At 45.9% G+C, this 19,386-nt stretch overlaps 1 protein-coding gene across 1 annotated transcript; it reads left to right on the top strand.

Moving 5' to 3' along the window:
- The first annotated feature begins 875 nt into the window (after window positions 1-875).
- LOC139402379 (epithelial-stromal interaction protein 1-like) lies at window positions 876-18,974 on the top strand. The gene is made up of 11 exons (XM_071146382.1): window positions 876-1,147; window positions 3,176-3,234; window positions 3,775-3,858; window positions 3,970-4,043; window positions 5,253-5,336; window positions 5,984-6,057; window positions 9,405-9,489; window positions 12,128-12,211; window positions 12,329-12,390; window positions 12,671-12,876; window positions 18,167-18,974. The coding sequence occupies exons 1-11, from the start codon at window positions 954-956 to the stop codon at window positions 18,292-18,294; spliced, it is 1,134 nt and encodes a 377-aa protein (XP_071002483.1). The 5' UTR covers window positions 876-953; the 3' UTR covers window positions 18,295-18,974.
- The last annotated feature ends 412 nt before the right edge of the window (window positions 18,975-19,386 follow it).

The following is a 19,386-nucleotide window of genomic DNA, read 5'->3' as shown; positions in this document are numbered from 1 at the left end:
ATCCTGTTTTCAACAAGGCACTAAAGTAATACTGCAAAAAATGTGGCAAAACACATAACTTTTTGTTCTGAATACAAAGTGTTATGTTTGGGGCAAATCCAATACAACACATGACTGAGTACCACTCTCCATACTGTCAAGCATAGTGGTGGCTTTATCATGTTATGGGTATGCTTGTAATAGTTAAGGACTGGGGAGTTTTTCAGAATAAAAAATAAATAAAAAATAAATGGAATGTAGCTAAGCACAGGCATAATCCTAGAGGTAAACCTGGTTCAGTCTGCTTCCACCAGACACTGGAGATGAATTCATCTATCAGCAGGACAATAACCTAAAACACAAGGCCAAATTTACACTGGACTTGCTTACCAAGAAGACAGTGAATGTTCCTAAGTGGCTGAGTTACAGTTTTGACTTAAATCTGCTTGAAAATCTATGGCAATACCTGAAAATGGTTGTCTAGCAATGATCAACAACCAATTTTACTGAGCTTGAAGAATTATGAAAATAATAAATGGCCAAATGTTGTACAATCCAGGTGGGTAAAGTTCTCAGAGACTTACCCAGAAATACTCACAGCTGTAATCGCTGCCAAATGTGATTCTAACATGTTTTGACTTGTGAATTACTTCTAATCAAGATATATTAGTGTTTTATTTTTCATGATTTGTTTTACAAAATGTTCGAATTTTTCTTACATGTCAACATTAGAGTATTTGGTGTAGATCATTGACAAAAAATTTCAATTAAACACATAAAAAATCCCACTTTGTACAACAAATTTTGGAAAAGTCAAGAGGTGTGAATACTTTCTGAAGGCAATGTAGTCTGTGGGTAGTACTGGGAGTTAACTTTCCAATACGCGTGTCTGCCACAGGGGGGTTGGGGCTTCTCCAATTTACCGGCGTCTCAGACAGTTCTGTGTCAGTAGCCATAGGATATAGGCTGCCACCATGGACGACCAGGGATATTATAGTAATAATAGAATAAATTTGACCAATTCAGGAGTTAATCGGAGAACAAATAGGCAGTCTGGAAATAATGCATGGCAAGAGCCCGGGGATTCCAATCCTGATGTCAACGTTAACGCACCTGTTAACGCGAACACCGACCCACAAACACAGCAGGATCCAACTCAGCCTCGACAGTGAGTAGTAGCCAATAATATTTATCTACATTAGACTATGTATTTTCCTATGTTTCAAGGGGATATTCGGGCTATATTGATATGGAAGTTTCTCTTCTGCATCAAGTTTAAGAAAAATTGGGAAAAGTTTTGGAAGTATTATTATGTAAAAGTTGGGAATGTCATTCAAATTAAGAATGTATTAAATTAAGTATTTATGTAAAGTCATATTCTCCTTTAGGCTACAGTAAATTTCAGTTTCGTTTCATGCCCTTAATTCCTGTGAAGTGGAAGAGAAAACCAGAGATTATTTTGAGGAGATGGAAAACTGCATTGCAATCCTAATAGGGCCTATTGTGTACGTTGTCAATGGGCCGCGCGGTGCATTCTGGGTGATTGTGGGACAAGTAGAGCTCTCCTTTCAGGAGTGAATGGGAGTCAATTGGGCGCAAGTTTAAAAACCTAACATTACCATGGAATTCGTAAACATGAAGTACACATTTACACATCTTTTGGAGATTAACTTGTTATCTGTAATATCGTATAGCTTTGGAATCGTGACATTACGTACTTCCGAGGGAAATAGGCAGGTTTATCGACTCATACCTGATTTTGAGAAGGGCTTGCGTGACGATTAAGTTAGCAACCGCGTGACACAGAATGACAACGTAAACGTGATTGGTCGACAGTTTGCTGGGCGGGATGTTATACATTGGCCATTCGTTCCTATCAATTCAATTCAAGGGCTTTATTGGCATGGGAAACATGTGTTAATTTTGCCAAAGCAAGTGAGGTAGATAATATATAAAGTGAATATATAAAGTGAAATAAACAATGCAAATGAACAGTAAACATTACACATACAGAAGTTTCAAAACAATAAAGACATTACAAATGTCATATTATATATATACAGTGTTTTAGCAATGTACAAATGGTTAAAGGACACAAGATAAAATAAATAGGCATAAATATGGGTTGTATTTACAATGGTGTTTGTTCTTCACTGGTTGCCCTTTTCTCGTGGCAACAGGTCACAAATCTTGCTGCTGTGATGGCACACTGTGGAATTTCACCCAGTAGATATGGGAGTTTATCAAAATTGGATTTGTTTTCGAATTCTTTGTGGATCTGTGTAATCTGAGGGAAATATGTCTCTCTAATATGGTCATACATTGGGCAGGAGGTTAGGAAGTGCAGCTCAGTTTCCTATCTCCTTCTGTCTCTAATATCTCTGGTGAAAATAGTCTATGCGCACGCATGCGCATATGAGCAGACGCTTGCGTTCTGTTTTGGTGCACAAGAATATTGCCTCTGTCTGGTAAAACCCTTGGCACAGAAGATTATGAGGGTTATTACACGTCTAAGTAGGGGAAGGTATTTACATGTCCCTTTCTCTCGCTTTCTCTGACTGGTTGCATCACCGCTTGATATGGCAACTGCTCTGCATACGACCGAACGCAAGGCGCTACAGAGGGTAGTGCGTAGTATGGCCCAGTACATCACTAGAGCCAAGCTTCCTGCCATCCAGGAACTCAATGCCATGTGGTGTCAGAGGAAGGCCCTAAAATAGACTGTTCTATCTGCTACCGCACGGCAAGCGACACCGGAGCGCAAAGTCTAGGTCCAAAAGGCTAAGCGCAAGCCATTAGACTGCTGAACAGCTAATCAAATGGCTACCCAGACTATTTGAGTTGACCCCCTTTTTACACTGCTGCTACTCACTGTTTATTATCTATGCATAGTCACTTTACCCCTACCTACATGTACATATTACCTCAATTTACTTCGACTAACCTTTACCCCGGCAACTTGTCTCGGACAGGTACCCCCTGTATATACTGGAGGCTCGTTATTGTTATTTTATTGTGATCTTTTTTTTCGTGCTTAAATACAAATATATATTAACATGTAGCAAATATTTTCTTACAAAAAACTGTTGGTTAAGGGCTTGTAAGTAAGCATTTCATGGTAAGATCTACACATGTTGTATTAGGTGCATGTGACAAATACAATTTGATTTTAATTTCCATGCTCTCTCTCTCTCAGTTCAGATGGGTTCACCATGATACCACCCATTGAATCACGAAGGAGTAAACTACAAATGAGTAAGTCTCGTTGTAGCGACCCTGGTATATTGACTCTGCCACTTGAGCACGCGTTTGTGGCACAATCGATTTCTGGGGGTCGGTTCAAGGTGCACTCCCTGCCTGTTTTATTACATTAGCATTGATATATCTCTCCATCCCTCCCTCCATCCCTCTATCCCTCCCTCCCTTCCCATCTACCCCTCCCTCCAGTAATAGTATATATTAGTAATATACTATATATTGTATTATAAACTGGGTGGTTCGAGCCCTGAATGCTGATTGGCTGACAGCCGTGGTATATCAGACCATATAGCACAGGTATGACAAAACATTTGTTTTTACTGTTCTTATTATGTTGGTAACCAGTTTATAATAGCAATAAGGCACCTCGTGGGTTTGTGGTATATGGCCAATATACCACGGCCACGTTGCGTCGTGCCTAAGAACAACCCTTAGTCGTGGTATATTGGCCATATACCACACCCCCTCGTGCCTTATTGCTTAAATATACTTGGAATGTAAAATGTCAACATGTTACCATTCTCTTTTAACCTGCAGTGGCTCAGAAAGAAGAGGAGGATTTACAGAGATGGAAGGAAGCAAACAGACCTGGTCCTGTCCAGCTGGCCCCAGAGAGGCTAGGTACACACACACACACACACACACACACACACACACGCACACACACACACACACACACATACACACACACACATTAATAATATTATCTTCTAATGCATGGATCTCTGTAAGGTGGTGCTGTGTCATTGGCTGAGGCCAGAGAGAGGCAGCTGTTCGAGTTACGCCGATCTAAACTGCAGAAACAGGTATTCCATCATTACACTTTACAATAAAGATGTATTTATAACTTTATGGCCCGTATTCCATCATTACACTTTACAATAAAGATGTATTTATACCTTTATGGCCCGTATTCCATCATTACACTTTACAATAAAGATTTATTTATACCTTTATGGCCCGTATTCCATCATTACACTTTACAATAAAGATGTATTTATACCTTTATGGCCCGTATTCCATCATTACACTTTACAATAAAGATGTATTTATACCTTTATGGCCCGTATTCCATCATTACACTTTACAATAAAGATGTATTTATACCTTTATGGCCCGTATTCCATCATTACACTTTACAATAAAGATGTATTTATACCTTTATGGCCCGTATTCCATCATTACACTTTACAATTAAGATGTATTTATACCTTTATGGCCCGTATTCCATCATTACACTTTACAATAAAGATGTATTTATACCTTTATGGCCCGTATTCCATCATTACACTTTACAATAAAGATGTATTTATACCTTTATGGCCCGTATTCCATCATTACACTTTACAATAAAGATGTATTTATACCTTTATGGCCCGTATTCCATCATTACACTTTACAATAAAGATGTATTTATACCTTTATGGCCCGTATTCCATCATTACACTTTACAATAAAGATTTATTTATACCTTTATGGCCCGTATTCCATCATTACACTTTACAATAAAGATGTATTTATACCTTTATGGCCCGTATTCCATCATTACACTTTACAATAAAGATGTATTTATACCTTTATGGGCCGTATTCCATCATTACACTTTACAATTAAGATGTATTTATAACTTTATGGCCCGTATTCCATCATTACACTTTACAATTAAGATGTATTTATACCTTTATGGCCCGTATTCCATCATTACACTTTACAATAAAGATGTATTTATACCTTTATGGGCCGTATTCCATCATTACACTTTACAATAAAGATGTATTTATACCTTTATGGGCCGTATTCCATCATTACACTTTACAATAAAGATGTATTTATAACTTTATGGCCCGTATTCCATCATTACACTTTACAATAAAGATGTATTTATACCTTTATGGCCCGTATTCCAGCCTGGCGTTTAAAACCCTCACATTCTGTTAATTTCTTGATGATGCCTTCTAAATAGCCCTTGACAGACAGTGTGAGTAAGTTGTCTACTTGTGTTGTGTTGTGTGAAGCTGAGAAAAGAGGAGATGGACCGGCAACGGAAACAGGCTGAGGAAGAGGAGAATGACAGGATGAAGGCTAAACAGCGGGAGAAGGTAAGAGAGGGATGGAAAGGGTGTTAGCACTGTACAAATACATCTCTTACTTACTATTGATGTCACTGTATTGTTACATACCTTATACTGTAGGTATACAGAAGGTATTGTTTCTCTCTGTAATACCATTTCATTCCAACAGATGTCACTGCAGACAGCTGGCAGGCACACTAATCCTAGATGTGGTGATTGAATGAGAGAGAGAGAGAGAGAGAGAGAGAGAGAGAGAGAGAGAGAGAGAGAGAGAGAGAAAGATAGGAAAATAGACAGAGAGGAAGAGACATATCCACACCCATCATTAAGGAGACAATAGTTCCCTGACTGATTGATGGTGTTTCCAGGAACCACAGGCTGCAGCAGAGAGAGCTGTTACACATGTTTGAGTCCATGTCTGGCTGTCCTCCTCTGAGTGGTGAATACAGACAGAGATGTCTTAATAGTGGTTCATGAAGGACACCAGAGCAGTGGTTACGGAACCTTTAACGAGTCGCCTTAATAACATTTCAAGCACTGTCTTGTGACCCACCTAATGAAGCTGACCATGTTTCTCTCTACAACCTAGTCCTAATTGTAACCTGAGAGGGAATGGTTACGACAAGTCCCTACTAATTAGTAACAAGTCACGGCTGTGTTCAACTATGTTACAGGCTGAGAGACTGGAGGAGAGAAGAGAACAGGAGGAGAGGCAGAGGAGAGAAGTTCTCCAACAGGACCACCTCAGGTCAGCACTTTGAACTTGTGAATAAATAAGGTGTTTCTGTAGCAGACATCAGAGGAGATGGAGGCGTGTGACACACACTTAACCTGTCTCTCCCTGTTTACCCTCACATCCGTCACTGAACCATGTAAATCCTTCCACTCACCTGAAGTAACATACCGTGTCATTACAGGTGGAGGAGAGTCAAAAACTGAAGGAGAATGCAGAACCCTTGCACTTTAATGGATGTTTATGTACAGAGTGTTATGTGCAGGAATCTCTTCTCCAAAGCATAATAATATTAACACTGGTCCAAACCCTTAGCCCTTAAGCACCCAACAGAGTTATTGTGTTATTGGAACCCTGGCTACATTCCAACCCCTCTGGAGGAACATTCTGTTTGATGTCACACCACTGGCACCAGCCTAACAACAACAAACATGACACACACTAGGAGAACTGTAGGGAAGGAAAAATACAAACATGTACAGACGGAGGGACGGACGGACGGAGGGACGGACGGACGGAGGGAGGGAGGGAGGGACAGACGGACGGAGGAACGGACGGACGGACGAAGGGAGGGAGGGACGGACGGAGGGACGGACGGACGGACGGACAGACGGACGGACGGACGGAGGGAGCATGTTGGAGTCAGGGGTAAAGAGAGGAGAGGCAGTTACAGAGTACAGATGACGGGGCTACAGATGGGACTGAGACGGGGACAGGACCGTTAGGACAGAGGACTGAGACGGGGACAGGACCGTTAGGACAGAGGACTGAGACGGGGACAGGACCGTTAGGACAGAGGACTGAGGCGGGGACAGGGCCGTTAGGACAGAGGACTGAGACGGGGACAGGACCGTTAGGACAGAGGACTGAGACGGGGACAGGACCGTTAGGACAGAGGACTGAGACGGGGACAGGACCGTTAGGACAGAGGACTGAGACGGGGACAGGACCGTTAGGACAGAGGACTGAAACGGGGACAGGACCGTTAGGACAGAGGACTGAGACGGGGACAGGACCGTTAGGACAGAGGACTGAGACGGGGACAGGACCGTTAGGACAGAGGACTGAGACGGGGACAGGACCGTTAGGACAGAGGACTGAGACGGGGACAGGACCGTTAGGACAGAGGACTGAGACGGGGACAGGACCGTTAGGACAGAGGACTGAGACGGGGACAGGACCGTTAGGACAGAGGACTGAGACGGGGACAGGACCGTTAGGACAGAGGACTGAGACGGGGACAGGACCGTTAGGACAGAGGACTGAGACGGGGACAGGACCGTTAGGACAGAGGACTGAGACGGGGACAGGACCGTTAGGACAGATGACTGAGACGGGGACAGGGCCGTTAGGACAGAGGACTGAGACGGGGACAGGACCGTTAGGACAGAGGACTGAGACGGGGACAGGACCGTTAGGACAGAGGACTGAGACGGGGACAGGACCGTTAGGACAGAGGACTGAGACGGGGACAGGACCGTTAGGACAGAGGACTGAGACGGGGACAGGACCGTTAGGACAGAGGACTGAGACGGGGACAGGACCGTTAGGACAGAGGACTGAGACTGGGACAGGACCGTTAGGACAGAGGACTGAGACGGGGACAGGACCGTTAGGACAGAGGACTGAGACGGGGACAGGACCGTTAGGACAGAGGACTGAGACGGGGACAGGACCGTTAGGACAGAGGACTGAGACGGGGACAGGACCGTTAGGACAGAGGACTGAGACGGGGACAGGACCGTTAGGACAGAGGACTGAGACGGGGACAGGACCGTTAGGACAGAGGACTGAGACTGGGACAGGACCGTTAGGACAGAGGACTGAGACGGGGACAGGACCGTTAGGACAGAGGACTGAGACGGGGACAGGACCGTTAGGACAGAGGACTGAGACGGGGACAGGACCGTTAGGACAGAGGACTGAGACGGGGACAGGACCGTTAGGACAGAGGACTGAGACGGGGACAGGACCGTTAGGACAGAGGACTGAGACGGGGACAGGACCGTTAGGACAGAGGACTGAGACGGGGACAGGACCGTTAGGACAGAGGACTGAGACGGGGACAGGACCGTTAGGACAGAGGACTGAGACGGGGACAGGACCGTTAGGACAGAGGACTGAGACGGGGACAGGACCGTTAGGACAGAGGACTGAGACGGGGACAGGACCGTTAGGACAGAGGACTGAGACGGGGACAGGACCGTTAGGACAGAGGACTGAGACGGGGACAGGATCGTTAGGACAGAGGACTGAGACGGGGACAGGACCGTTAGGACAGAGGACTGAGACGGGGACAGGACCGTTAGGACAGAGGACTGAGACGGGGACAGGACCGTTAGGACAGAGGACTGAGACGGGGACAGGACCGTTAGGACAGAGGACTGAGACGGGGACAGGACCGTTAGGACAGAGGACTGAGACGGGGACAGGACCGTTAGGACAGAGGACTGAGACGGGGACAGGACCGTTAGGACAGAGGACTGAGACGGGGACAGGACCGTTAGGACAGAGGACTGAGACGGGGACAGGACCGTTAGGACAGAGGACTGAGACGGGGACAGGACCGTTAGGACAGAGGACTGAGACGGGGACAGGACCGTTAGGACAGAGGACTGAGACGGGGACAGGACCGTTAGGACAGAGGACTGAGACGGGGACAGGACCGTTAGGACAGAGGACTGAGACGGGGACAGGACCGTTAGGACAGAGGACTGAGACGGGGACAGGACCGTTAGGACAGAGGACTGAGACGGGGACAGGACCGTTAGGACAGAGGACTGAGACGGGGACAGGATCGTTAGGACAGAGGACTGAGACGGGGACAGGACCGTTAGGACAGAGGACTGAGACGGGGACAGGACCGTTAGGACAGAGGACTGAGACGGGGACAGGACCGTTAGGACAGAGGACTGAGACGGGGACAGGACCGTTAGGACAGAGGACTGAGACGGGGACAGGACCGTTAGGACAGAGGACTGAGACGGGGACAGGACCGTTAGGACAGAGGACTGAGACGGGGACAGGACCGTTAGGACAGAGGACTGAGACTGGGACAGGACCGTTAGGACAGAGGACTGAGACGGGGACAGGACCGTTAGGACAGAGGACTGAGACGGGGACAGGACCGTTAGGACAGAGGACTGAGACGGGGACAGGACCGTTAGGACAGAGGACTGAGACTGGGACAGGACCGTTAGGACAGAGGACTGAGACACAGGACAGGAAAGAGGATGAAGACAGTGAGAGTCAGACCAGGACAAACAGACTAGGTGACCCCTCTGTGAGGGAGAATCAGGAGTGTCTGCAGAAAACATTAACACCACTGTGTGTGTGTGTGTTTGTGTGTGTGTGATCTGCAGGAAGACAAAGCAGTTCCTTCAGAGGGTGGAGAGGTCAGATGCAGCTCCATTGGCAGTGACTAGTGCCTCACACACATCACCCTGGGTAGGACTATGTGTGTGTGTATCCTAGACAGGGCCCTGGGTTCGGAACTCTCAGAGCTGTGGCTGTGAGGTCAGGGGTAATTCACACCAATGGATCCGTCTTTTTATACGATCTGCTTTCATTGACCGGGGTGGAGTGGGGATAAACTCAGCCCCAGAAATGTTGGTCCAGCCCAGCCCGAGGAGAGGACCCATCTCCTTAATATATTATCCTCTGGTTAGAGCTAGTGGACACTGTGTGTGTGTGTGTGTGTGTGTGTGTGTGTGTGTGTGTGTGTGTGTGTGTGTGTGTGTGTGTGTGTGTGTGTGTGTGTGTGTGTGTGTGTGTGTGTGTGTGTGTGTGTGTGTGTGTGTGTGTGTGTGTGTGTGTGTGTGTGTGTGTGTGTGTGTGTGTGTGTGTGTGTGTGTGTGTGTGTGTGTGTGTGTGTGTGTGTGTGTGTGTGTGTGTGTGTGTGTGTGTGTGTGTGTGTGTGAGAGAGAGAGAGAGCCTGTGCACAGAGAGACTTTAGAGGTTGTGATTGGATTTAAGTAAGTGTAAATAAATACACACTAGAAGTCTTGCCGTCTCTTTCACTCTCTCTCTCTCTGTGTCTATCTTTCTTTACCCTCGCTTTCCTTCTCCATCTCTTTCTCCATCTCTTTCTCTCTCGCTCTCTATCCCCCCTCTCCTCATAATTTGATGGTTATAGGAAGGGAGTTGGTGGAGTGAGGCTCACAGAGTTCACATAAAGTACGGAGAGATGGCGAGATAGAGAGGGGGCGGGGGGTTCACTGCCGACAGACCAAGGGTGGAATAACCTGCGTAGTTCTGGTGAAAGTACCTGGAAGGAAGCCAATGAGAGGCCAGGATGCAGGAAGACCTGCTAATCACAGATGTCATCTTTGCTATGTCATCCAGGTCGCTATGTCAACCAGCTCCACAAGAACCAATCAATCTAACTGGAGAGGATGGAGAAATAGACCACAAGCCATCATAGCTTAATGTGTGTAATATACTATTGTTTGTATGTAGTGCTAATAATAGTAGTGTTGATGTCTCATCTCAGCCCTAGCCTGGTCTCAGTGGTGTCGTGTCTGGTGATGCTGCAGACAGCAGACAGGGGAGAGCAGGAAGGAAGTTTCTCAGGGTTTGAGTATGTGTGTGTTAGGGAAGGGTTTCATACTGTACTGACTGACAACAGTATTATGTGTCAACTGACATCTTTATTCAAATTGCACACACAGCTGTGGTAGACAGACAGACAGAGGAAATGTTTTCTTGTGTGGCCTTCTCATTGTTGTGCAAGTTTCTCTAGTTTCCCTTATTTCTAACCTTATTGGGAGAATTAGCCGTGCCAGGAGCGATAGAGAAGGAGAGAGAGAGGGTGAGGAGAGGGAGAGAGAGAGGGTGAGGAAAGGGAAAGACAGACTGAAGAGAGGGAGGGAGAGAGAGAAATAGAGGGAGAAAGAGAGGAGAGGGAGAAAGAGAGAGAGGGTAAGGAGAGAGAGAGGAGAGGGAGAGAGGGAAAAGGGAGCGAGAGAGGCTGAGTAAAGGGAGAGTGAGAGAGGGAGAAGAGAGAGAGAGAGGGTAAGGAGAGGGAGAGAGGGTGAGGAAGGGAGAGAGAGGCTGAAGAGAGGGAGAGACAGAGAGGCTGAAGAGAGGGAGAGAGAAAAGGGAGAGGCAGAGGGAGAGAAAGAGAGGGTACGGAGAGGGAGAGAGAGAGAGGGAGAGAGAGAGGGTGAGGAGAGTGAGAGAGAGGGTGAGGAGAGAGAGAGGGAGAGAGAGCGATGGGAAGAGGGCTGCATGCAAAGATGAGGAAACAGAACAGGAATCGAGAAAGAGAGAGAGTGATACCAGAAGAGAGAAAGGGATTCCTCTCCCTGACAGGCAGTGACTGTAGGATAACCCAAAAGGATAGAAACATCACATGACACTACCTGTCATCTCTGTGGAGACAGTCATACACAGAGTAATGTGTGTAGCGGTATGCCTCTCCAGTTTCCATAGAGATCCTACATTCTATTCATATATTTTCTGCTTGTTTTCTCTGAAAACATGGTAGTGAAGGAGTGTCAGGATGTCTGTGTTCCTGCTTTACTCTCTATTGACCTGGTCTTCTGGAGGTGCTCCAGACTGCAGTACTGGATCCGTCCAAGCTAAACCAACGTCACAGACCCAGTGATCAAAGCTGCCGAACAGGAGGGGGAGAGCAACGGGAAGAAGGGGGAGCGAGGGGGAAGAGAGTGTGGTTGATGTGGTCTCTACTGGGGTACTGGGGAATTTGTTGTTCTTTCAGAGATGGTTCCTTAAGGGACGATTAATATTCCTTATATCCTCTGTTTGTGTGGGGAGTGTGCGTGCACGTGTGTGTGTCTGTGTGAGTTTTGTGTTGTGTGTGCACTCCCTACTCTCCAGAGTCGGAGGATAGAGAACAGAGAAAGAGCCTGACACCAGAAAAACAACTCTCTCTCTCTCTCTCTCTCTCTCTCTCTCTCTCTCTCTCTCTCTCTCTCTCTCTCTCTCTCTCTCTCTCTCTCTCTCTCTCTCTCTCTCTCTCTCTCTCTCTCTCTCTCTCTCTGTGTCTCTCTCTCTCTGTGTCTCTCTGTCTGTGTTCAAACAGAGGCCTGAGACCCTGTTTTCTTATGTTCCTGTCCTGCAGGCCAGAGCCCAGGAATACAGGTCAGAGAGGAGAGAGGAGGAGAACACCGCTCTACAGCTGAAGAAGGAGGAACAGAGGATGAAGGTACCCTGTCAAATATACAACCATTGCTAACAAATGTTATCGGTATATGTAGCCCAAGCAGGAATGAAACTACAGTTCAGTTATGGGTGCAGTACTAATCCATGTTCTTCCCTTCAGAGTGAGGTTTTGGAGGAGAAAGAGAGTAATCAAGAGGAGGAGAGGATGAGAGAATTGAGAAGGTGTGCTCATTTTTACAACAATGTTCAAACCTAGTTGTCATTTTTTTATGCTGAGTGATCTGTTTAGACATTGTTCCCTTATTTATTTTGTAGTAGTTGGCTGGACGGCCTGTAATCTGTTGATATTTCTAATCTCTTTTTAGTAGTTTAAAATATATTATTATCTCTGTAAAGGAGATGTTGCTTGCAGCGTTACAAACATTAGCATAGAAACAAACTGAATACATTCCAAGGAAACATATACATTTTATAACACACAAATGATTATGTCTGGTGGCAGGGGGAGATCAGCTTTCCTCGACCGACTGCAGGGTGGGGGCACAGAGGTTGCAGGGGGGCAGAATGAGCTACAGCGCCCCCCTGTGGCTATGGAAGAGGACAGAAGAGGCTGGCAGACCCATAGCCAGACCTCCCGACCACAAGACACCTTTACATCCCCGGAGCCTGACCCAGCACACAGCACCTCAGAGTGGCGAGAGGAGACCAGTAAGACACACACGGATGCACGTACACATACACACTTGCACACTGGGTACCGTTAATTACAATCTGTCAGTAAGGGAGGGAAATTCTGGTGTCTCTGAGCCAAGCTGTCAAGTAGAAAGGAAAAGCTTCTCAGTATGATGCTGTCAGTGAGAGAGTCGGGAATGACTTCACGGCTCTCAACTCACTCTCCATGGGCCACTTTGACCCCTGCCCTCTATCTACAAAAAAGGCAATAATACAGTGTAGTGTAAATACAATTCCAAAATAATGTATGAATCGATGTGTCAGAGACATTCCAGTGGTCAGGGCTTGAAACACTTCTTACAGATGCTTCTGACATTATTTCATTATCCTGGTGCCAAGGTGTGCAGTCTTCAGATGTGTGTGTGTGCGTGTGTGTGTTTGTGCAGAAGACTAAACCCTTTAAATGAACCCATCAATGGCAGCAGCCATTGCCAAAGCCCACATAGCAGCAGCAGGACAGGAGCAGATGTTCTGTTGACTAGAGTTTCCTCATAACAAAGGTACGCTTTGATTCCCTTCCCAAGTTCCTGGGCTTCTGTAGCTGATGGCATCTGATGCTTGAGCTTATTTCTGTTGGATTTCACTGTTCACATCAGGACCAGTTCACTTCAGGACCAGTTCACTTCAGGACCAGTTCACTTCAGGAACAGTTCACTTCAGGAACAGTTCACTTCAGGACCAGTTCACTTCAGGACCAGTTCACTTCAGGACCAGTTCACTTCAGGAACAGTTCACTTCAGGAACAGTTCACTTCAGGAACAGTTCACTTCAGGAACAGTTCACGTCAGGACCAGTTCACATCAGGAACAGTTCACTTCAGGAACAGTTCACTTCGGAAACAATTCATGTCAGGAACAGTTCACTTCAGGAACAGTTCACTTCAGGACCAGTTCACTTCAGGAACAGTTCACTTCAGGAACAGTTCACTTCAGGAACAGTTCACGTCAGGACCAGTTCACTTCAGGACCAGTTCACTTCAGGAACAGTTCACTTCAGGACCAGTTCACTTCAGGAACAGTTCACTTCAGGAACAGTTCACTTTAGGAACAGTTCACTTCAGGAACAGTTCACTTCAGGAACAGTTCACTTTAGGAACAGTTCACGTCAGGAACAGTTCACTTCAGAAACAGTTCACTTCAGGACCAGTTCACTTCGGGAACAATTCACGTCGGGAACAGTTCACTTCGGGACCAGTTCACTTTAGGAACAGTTCACGTCAGGAACAGTTCACTCTAGGAACAGTTCACTTCAGGAACAGTTCACTTCAGGACCAGTTCACTTCAGGAACAGTTCACTTAAGGAACAGTTCACTTCGGGAACAATTCACGTCGGGAACAGTTCACTTCGGGACCAGTTCACTTTAGGAACAGTTCACGTCGGGAACAGTTCACTCTAGGAACAGTTCACTTCGGGAACAGTTCAAGTCAGGAACAGTTCACTTCAGGACCATTTCACTTCAGGAACAGTTCATTTCAGGGCCAGTTCACTTCAGGAACAGTTCACTTCAGGAACAGTTCACTTTAGGAACAGTTCACGTCAGGAACAGTTCACTTCAGGAACAGTTCACTCCAGGAACAGTTCACTTAAGGAACAGTTCACTTAAGGAACAGTTCACTTCAGGACCAGTTCACTTCAGGAACAGTTCTCTTCAGGAACAGTTCACTTCAGGAACAGTTCACGTCAGGACCAGTTCACGTCAGGAACAGTTCACTTCAGGACCAGTTCACTTCAGGACCAGTTCACTTCAGGAACAGTTCACTTCGGGAACAATTCATGTTGGGAACCGTTCACTTCGGGACCAGTTCACTTTAGGAACAGTTCACGTCGGGAACAGTTCACTCTAGGAACAGTTCACTTCGGGAACAGTTCAAGTCAGGAACAGTTCACTTCAGGAACAGTTCACTTCAGGACCAGTTCACTTCAGGAACAGTTCACTTCAGGAACAGTTCACTTCAGGAACAGTTCACGTCAGGACCAGTTCACGTCAGGAACAGTTCACTTCAGGACCAGTTCACTTCAGGAACAGTTCACTTAAGGAACAGTTCACTTCGGGACCAGTTCAAGTCAGGAACAGTTCACTTCAGGACCAGTTCACTTCAGGAACAGTTCACTTCGGGAACAATTCATGTCAGGAACAGTTCACTTCAGGACCAGTTCACTTCAGGACCAGTTCACTTCAGGACCAGTTCACTTCAGGAACAGTTCACTTCGGGAACAATTCATGTCAGGAACAGTTCACTTCAGGACCAGTTCACTTCAGGACCAGTTCACTTTAGGAACAGTTCACTTCGGGAACAGTTCAAGTCAGGAACAGTTCACTTCAGGACCAGTTCACTTCAGGAACAGTTCACTTCAGGACCAGTTCACTTCAGGAACAGTTCACTTCAGGAACAGTTCACTTCAGGAACAGTTCACGTTAGGACCAGTTCACGTCAGGAACAGTTCACGTCAGGAACAGTTCACTTCAGGACCAGTTCACTTCAGGAACAGTTCACTTAAGGAACAGTTCACTTCGGGAACAATTCACGTCGGGAACAGTTCACTTCGGGACCAGTTCACTTTAGGAACAGTTCACGTCGGGAACAGTTCACTCTAGGAACAGTTCACTTCGGGAACAGTTCAAGTCAGGAACAGTTCACTTCAGGACCAGTTCACTTCAGGAACAGTTCACTTCGGGAACAATTCATGTCAGGAACAGTTCACTTCAGGACCAGTTCACTTTAGGAACAGTTCACGTCGGGAACAGTTCACTCTAGGAACAGTTCACTTCGGGACCAGTTCAAGTCAGGAACAGTTCACTTCAGGACCAGTTCACTTCAGGAACAGTTCACTTCAGGACCAGTTCACTTCAGGAACAGTTCACTTCAGGAACAGTTCACTTTAGGAACAGTTCACTTCAGGAACAGTTCACGTCAGGAACAGTTCACGTCAGGAACAGTTCACTTTAGGAACAGTTCACGTCAGGAACAGTTCACTTCAGAACCAGTTCACTTCAGGAACTACTGCTACTTGTCATCACATCTGTAAAATACTTTTTCTCTCAAGGTCACATCGCACCCATGAAAACTTGCATTAGTTACCCAAGGCAATGCCTAGGCTTTGCTCAGTGGGTTTTGCAGGAGACCTGGGTTCGAACCCAGCTGTCATCACAGTACACATAGTTTTCTGCCTGTCAGTGCAGAGCTTTGCCTGGCCAAACTATCTCAGCCATCATCCCTGACAAAGCAACGCCATTCATCCTTTCTAACTAGTTAGCAGCAGCCTGTGAACTGGCTTGGATGGCTCAGTGGTTTGGAGCATGGGCCTGGCAATGCCAGGGTTGTGGGTTTGATGCCAGGCTTTTGGGTTCCATGCCGGGGTTGGGGGTTTGATGAAAGGGTTGTAGGTTCGATCCCGGGGTTGTGGGTTCGCTGCCAAGGTTGTGGGTTCGATGCCAGGGTTTTGGGTTTGTTGCCAGGGTTGTGGGTTCGATGCCAGGGATGTGCGTTCGATGCCAGGGTTTTGGGTTTGTTGCCAGGGTTATGGGTTCAATGCCAGGGTTGTGGGTTCGATGCCAGGATTGTGGGTTCGATGCCAGGGTTTTGGGTTCGATGCCAGGGTTTTGGGTTTGTTGCCAGGGTTGTGGGTTCGATGCCAGGGTTGTGGGTTCGATGCCAGGGTTGTGGGTTCGATACCAGGGTTTTGGGTCTGTTGCCAGGGTTGTGGGTTCGATGCCAGGGTTGTGGGTTCGATGCCATGGTTGTGGGTTCCATGCCAGGGCTTTGGGTTCGTTGCCAGGGTTGTGGGTTCGATGCCAGGGTTGTGGGTTCGATGCTATGGTTTTGGGTTCGTTGCCAGAGTTGTGGGTTCGATGCCAGGGTTGTGGGTTGATCCTGGAGACACCCGTCAACTTGGATCCAATAGCTGTTGTAAATGGCCATGTTCAGTAACCACCCTCATTAGGGTCTAATGTACAGAGTCCAGTTGTCAACTGGAAATAGTTTTGGAGAAAAGCATCTGTTGGCTAAATGGCCGTGGTGATTAGGATATAAAGAGGATGCTAGTCCTTCACCACCATAACACTCCTAATCTCCTCCTGGCTGGCTGATGACCTCTCCCTCCAGGCTCCTCACACTGCCCTGCTCAGTGTGTGTGTGTGTGTGTGTGTGTGTGTGTGTGTGTGTGTGTGTGTGTGTGTGTGTGTGTGTGTGTGTGTGTGTGTGTGTGTGTGTGTGTGTGCGTGTGTATGTGATCAGGGACTGTTATATTGTGGTTAGTTGGAGGATCAGGTTGGATCAGAATGACTATGGTGGAAGATCAGTGTTTCTTATTTTTCTTTCTCTCCACCCCCACCCCCCTCTCTCTCTCTCTTCTCCGGTCATCTGTCCTTCCTGGCTGAACCAGATGACCCAGCAGAGAGCGTCATGGGAGTGTCCTCTCAGACTGCAGTGAACGGGCTTGGTCTGGGATGAGACTGTCATCCTTATGTCTTGTCTGACTGTGTGTGTGTGTGTGTGTGTGTGTGTGTGTGTGTGTGTGTGTGTGTGTGTGTGTGTGTGTGTGTGTGTGTGTGCATGTATGTGTGTGGGATTGGATGAGGCTTTAGTGTTTAGAATACAAAGCAGAGCTCTGTCATCGTTTCTCATTACAAGGAACATTCATCCAAAATCAAAACGTTTCATAACTCATAAAGTGGTCTAAAGTCAAGTCTAAATTCGACGGCATCTGTTGCACAGATCCAGCTGTATACAGAATAAATATACAGCTTTCATTTAGGGTTTGATAGGTCAGGATATGGTACCTCTGTCTCCATACCCCAGCGTTTAGATACAGATGTAGGATCTTAATTTGATCACTCTTTTGTTGCTGAAAATGTTCCAACTGGAAATGCAGATGAGCTTCGTGATTTACATAAATTCACTGAAAACCCACATTAACACACGGTTATATTAACAGTATTGCACTTTTCATGTAGCATACTTTTGGCCAGCTAATAGCCAAATCACCAATCAAGCAACATTATGGACAAAGCGTTCAAATCCTGTTGCTGCAGGATTATTTTGCTGTGACAATATACATTTGAAATGAAGATCCTGCATCTGTATTCAGAACTAAAGGATCATACACTGTGTGTGGTATAAAACTCCATGAGAGCAGTTGTCTTGCTTTCCCAGGCTTGTCAAGAGACCGCAACAAAGGATAACTTTGTTACCTAATATGACTGGAAAAATCATACATGTGCATAAATGTAAAATGTAACACTGAACTCTGTTTTTCTCTCCTCCAGATCCAGACTTTGAGTGGGTTGTGATGAAGCTTCAGAATAGCTTCCCGTTCTGTGAGAGACCCTTTCTGGAGGACATCGTCATTCAGTGTAACGGAGACTATCAACAGGCCTATGACTTACTTATCTAGTGTTACGGAGACTACCAACAGGCATGTGTGTTAGTCTAAGGACAACCCTTGTGTATTAACTTTTAGTGCTGAATCTTCCTCATATCTTCATCTAGTACTAGTGAACCTTGAAAGTAATAGTTGAATTGTGAAACTTGATTCCGTAATAATGATAATATTGTGAAACTTGACAATATCTATTGGATCAAGTAATGATACTATTGTGAAAGGTAATATCTTAGTAATAATAATAGAGTGAAACTACTTAATTTCTTCAGCACAAATTACAAATTGCTCCATTGTGTCTGACATTGATTTAGGATGTTTTTTTACAAATGAGTTGTAGGTCACTAGGATGAGTCAGCATCTTTATATCCATTTGGCTTTTAACAAGCTCATTGTGTTGTTATGGAAACATCTGTGCTGTTTTCTGTTTCTCTGTATAAAGGCTAATCACAATAACATGTTGGCTATCCATTACAAGGGTTTGTCATCTGTATGATGGACGACAATAGACCGTCTCCCTTGGTGTGTCCTATTAGATAATATGTTGGGTCTTTATGTTCTGTGTCACCTCTGGTTTCGCTGAGATGTTTGACTTTTCACTTTGTATTCTTCAGATGTTTCCCTGATTGAATTAGTATTGTAATGTCTGGGTCAGCTATCCAGGGCTGTGTTTAATAAATCGCTGTTCAACACGATACGATACATGGTTGGAGAAGCTTTGTCTTTCTATGATGCTATACTTTGTAAGGGTACTTGCGAATATGTCTTTGTCAGTTGACCCAAAATAGAACAACATAGAAGCCAGTGTTTGTAACAATAGGACACAAAGGTGATTTTAAAAAACAACACTTCCATTCATTATTTACCGGACAATAGCGATGTCATCCCCTTCTTATAAATGATCAGAACATAGAACAGAGTGGTACTTTCACATGGCGCAGGGTTGTGTTACTGCCAACCAAAACCCCTCTCAGACATAATGGAAGTACTTATGGTAAATGTGACTCCACAAAGTCTTCAGAGATGACCTGGAGATCTTCCTGTTCCCATCGCTAAACTGGGCCAGGTTGAGATACAGTAACTTAACAACCAACGTCATGCCTCTTC

The sequence above is a fragment of the Oncorhynchus clarkii genome, chromosome 3 (assembly GCF_045791955.1).
Source record: "Oncorhynchus clarkii lewisi isolate Uvic-CL-2024 chromosome 3, UVic_Ocla_1.0, whole genome shotgun sequence".
Classification (NCBI taxonomy): domain Eukaryota; kingdom Metazoa; phylum Chordata; class Actinopteri; order Salmoniformes; family Salmonidae; genus Oncorhynchus; species Oncorhynchus clarkii.
Note: the sequence above shows the minus strand (reverse complement) of the source record. Positions and strands in the feature narration are given on the sequence as shown.

Coding starts and splice junctions, on each gene's coding strand:
- LOC139402379 (XM_071146382.1), top strand. CDS start 954: ATGGACGACCAGGGATATTATAGTAATAATAGAATAAATTTGACCAAT. Junction 9,490..12,127: donor CCTCACACACATCACCCTGG/GTAGGACTATGT, acceptor CCTGTCCTGCAG/GCCAGAGCCCAGGAATACAG. Junction 12,212..12,328: donor AGGAGGAACAGAGGATGAAG/GTACCCTGTCAA, acceptor TCTTCCCTTCAG/AGTGAGGTTTTGGAGGAGAA.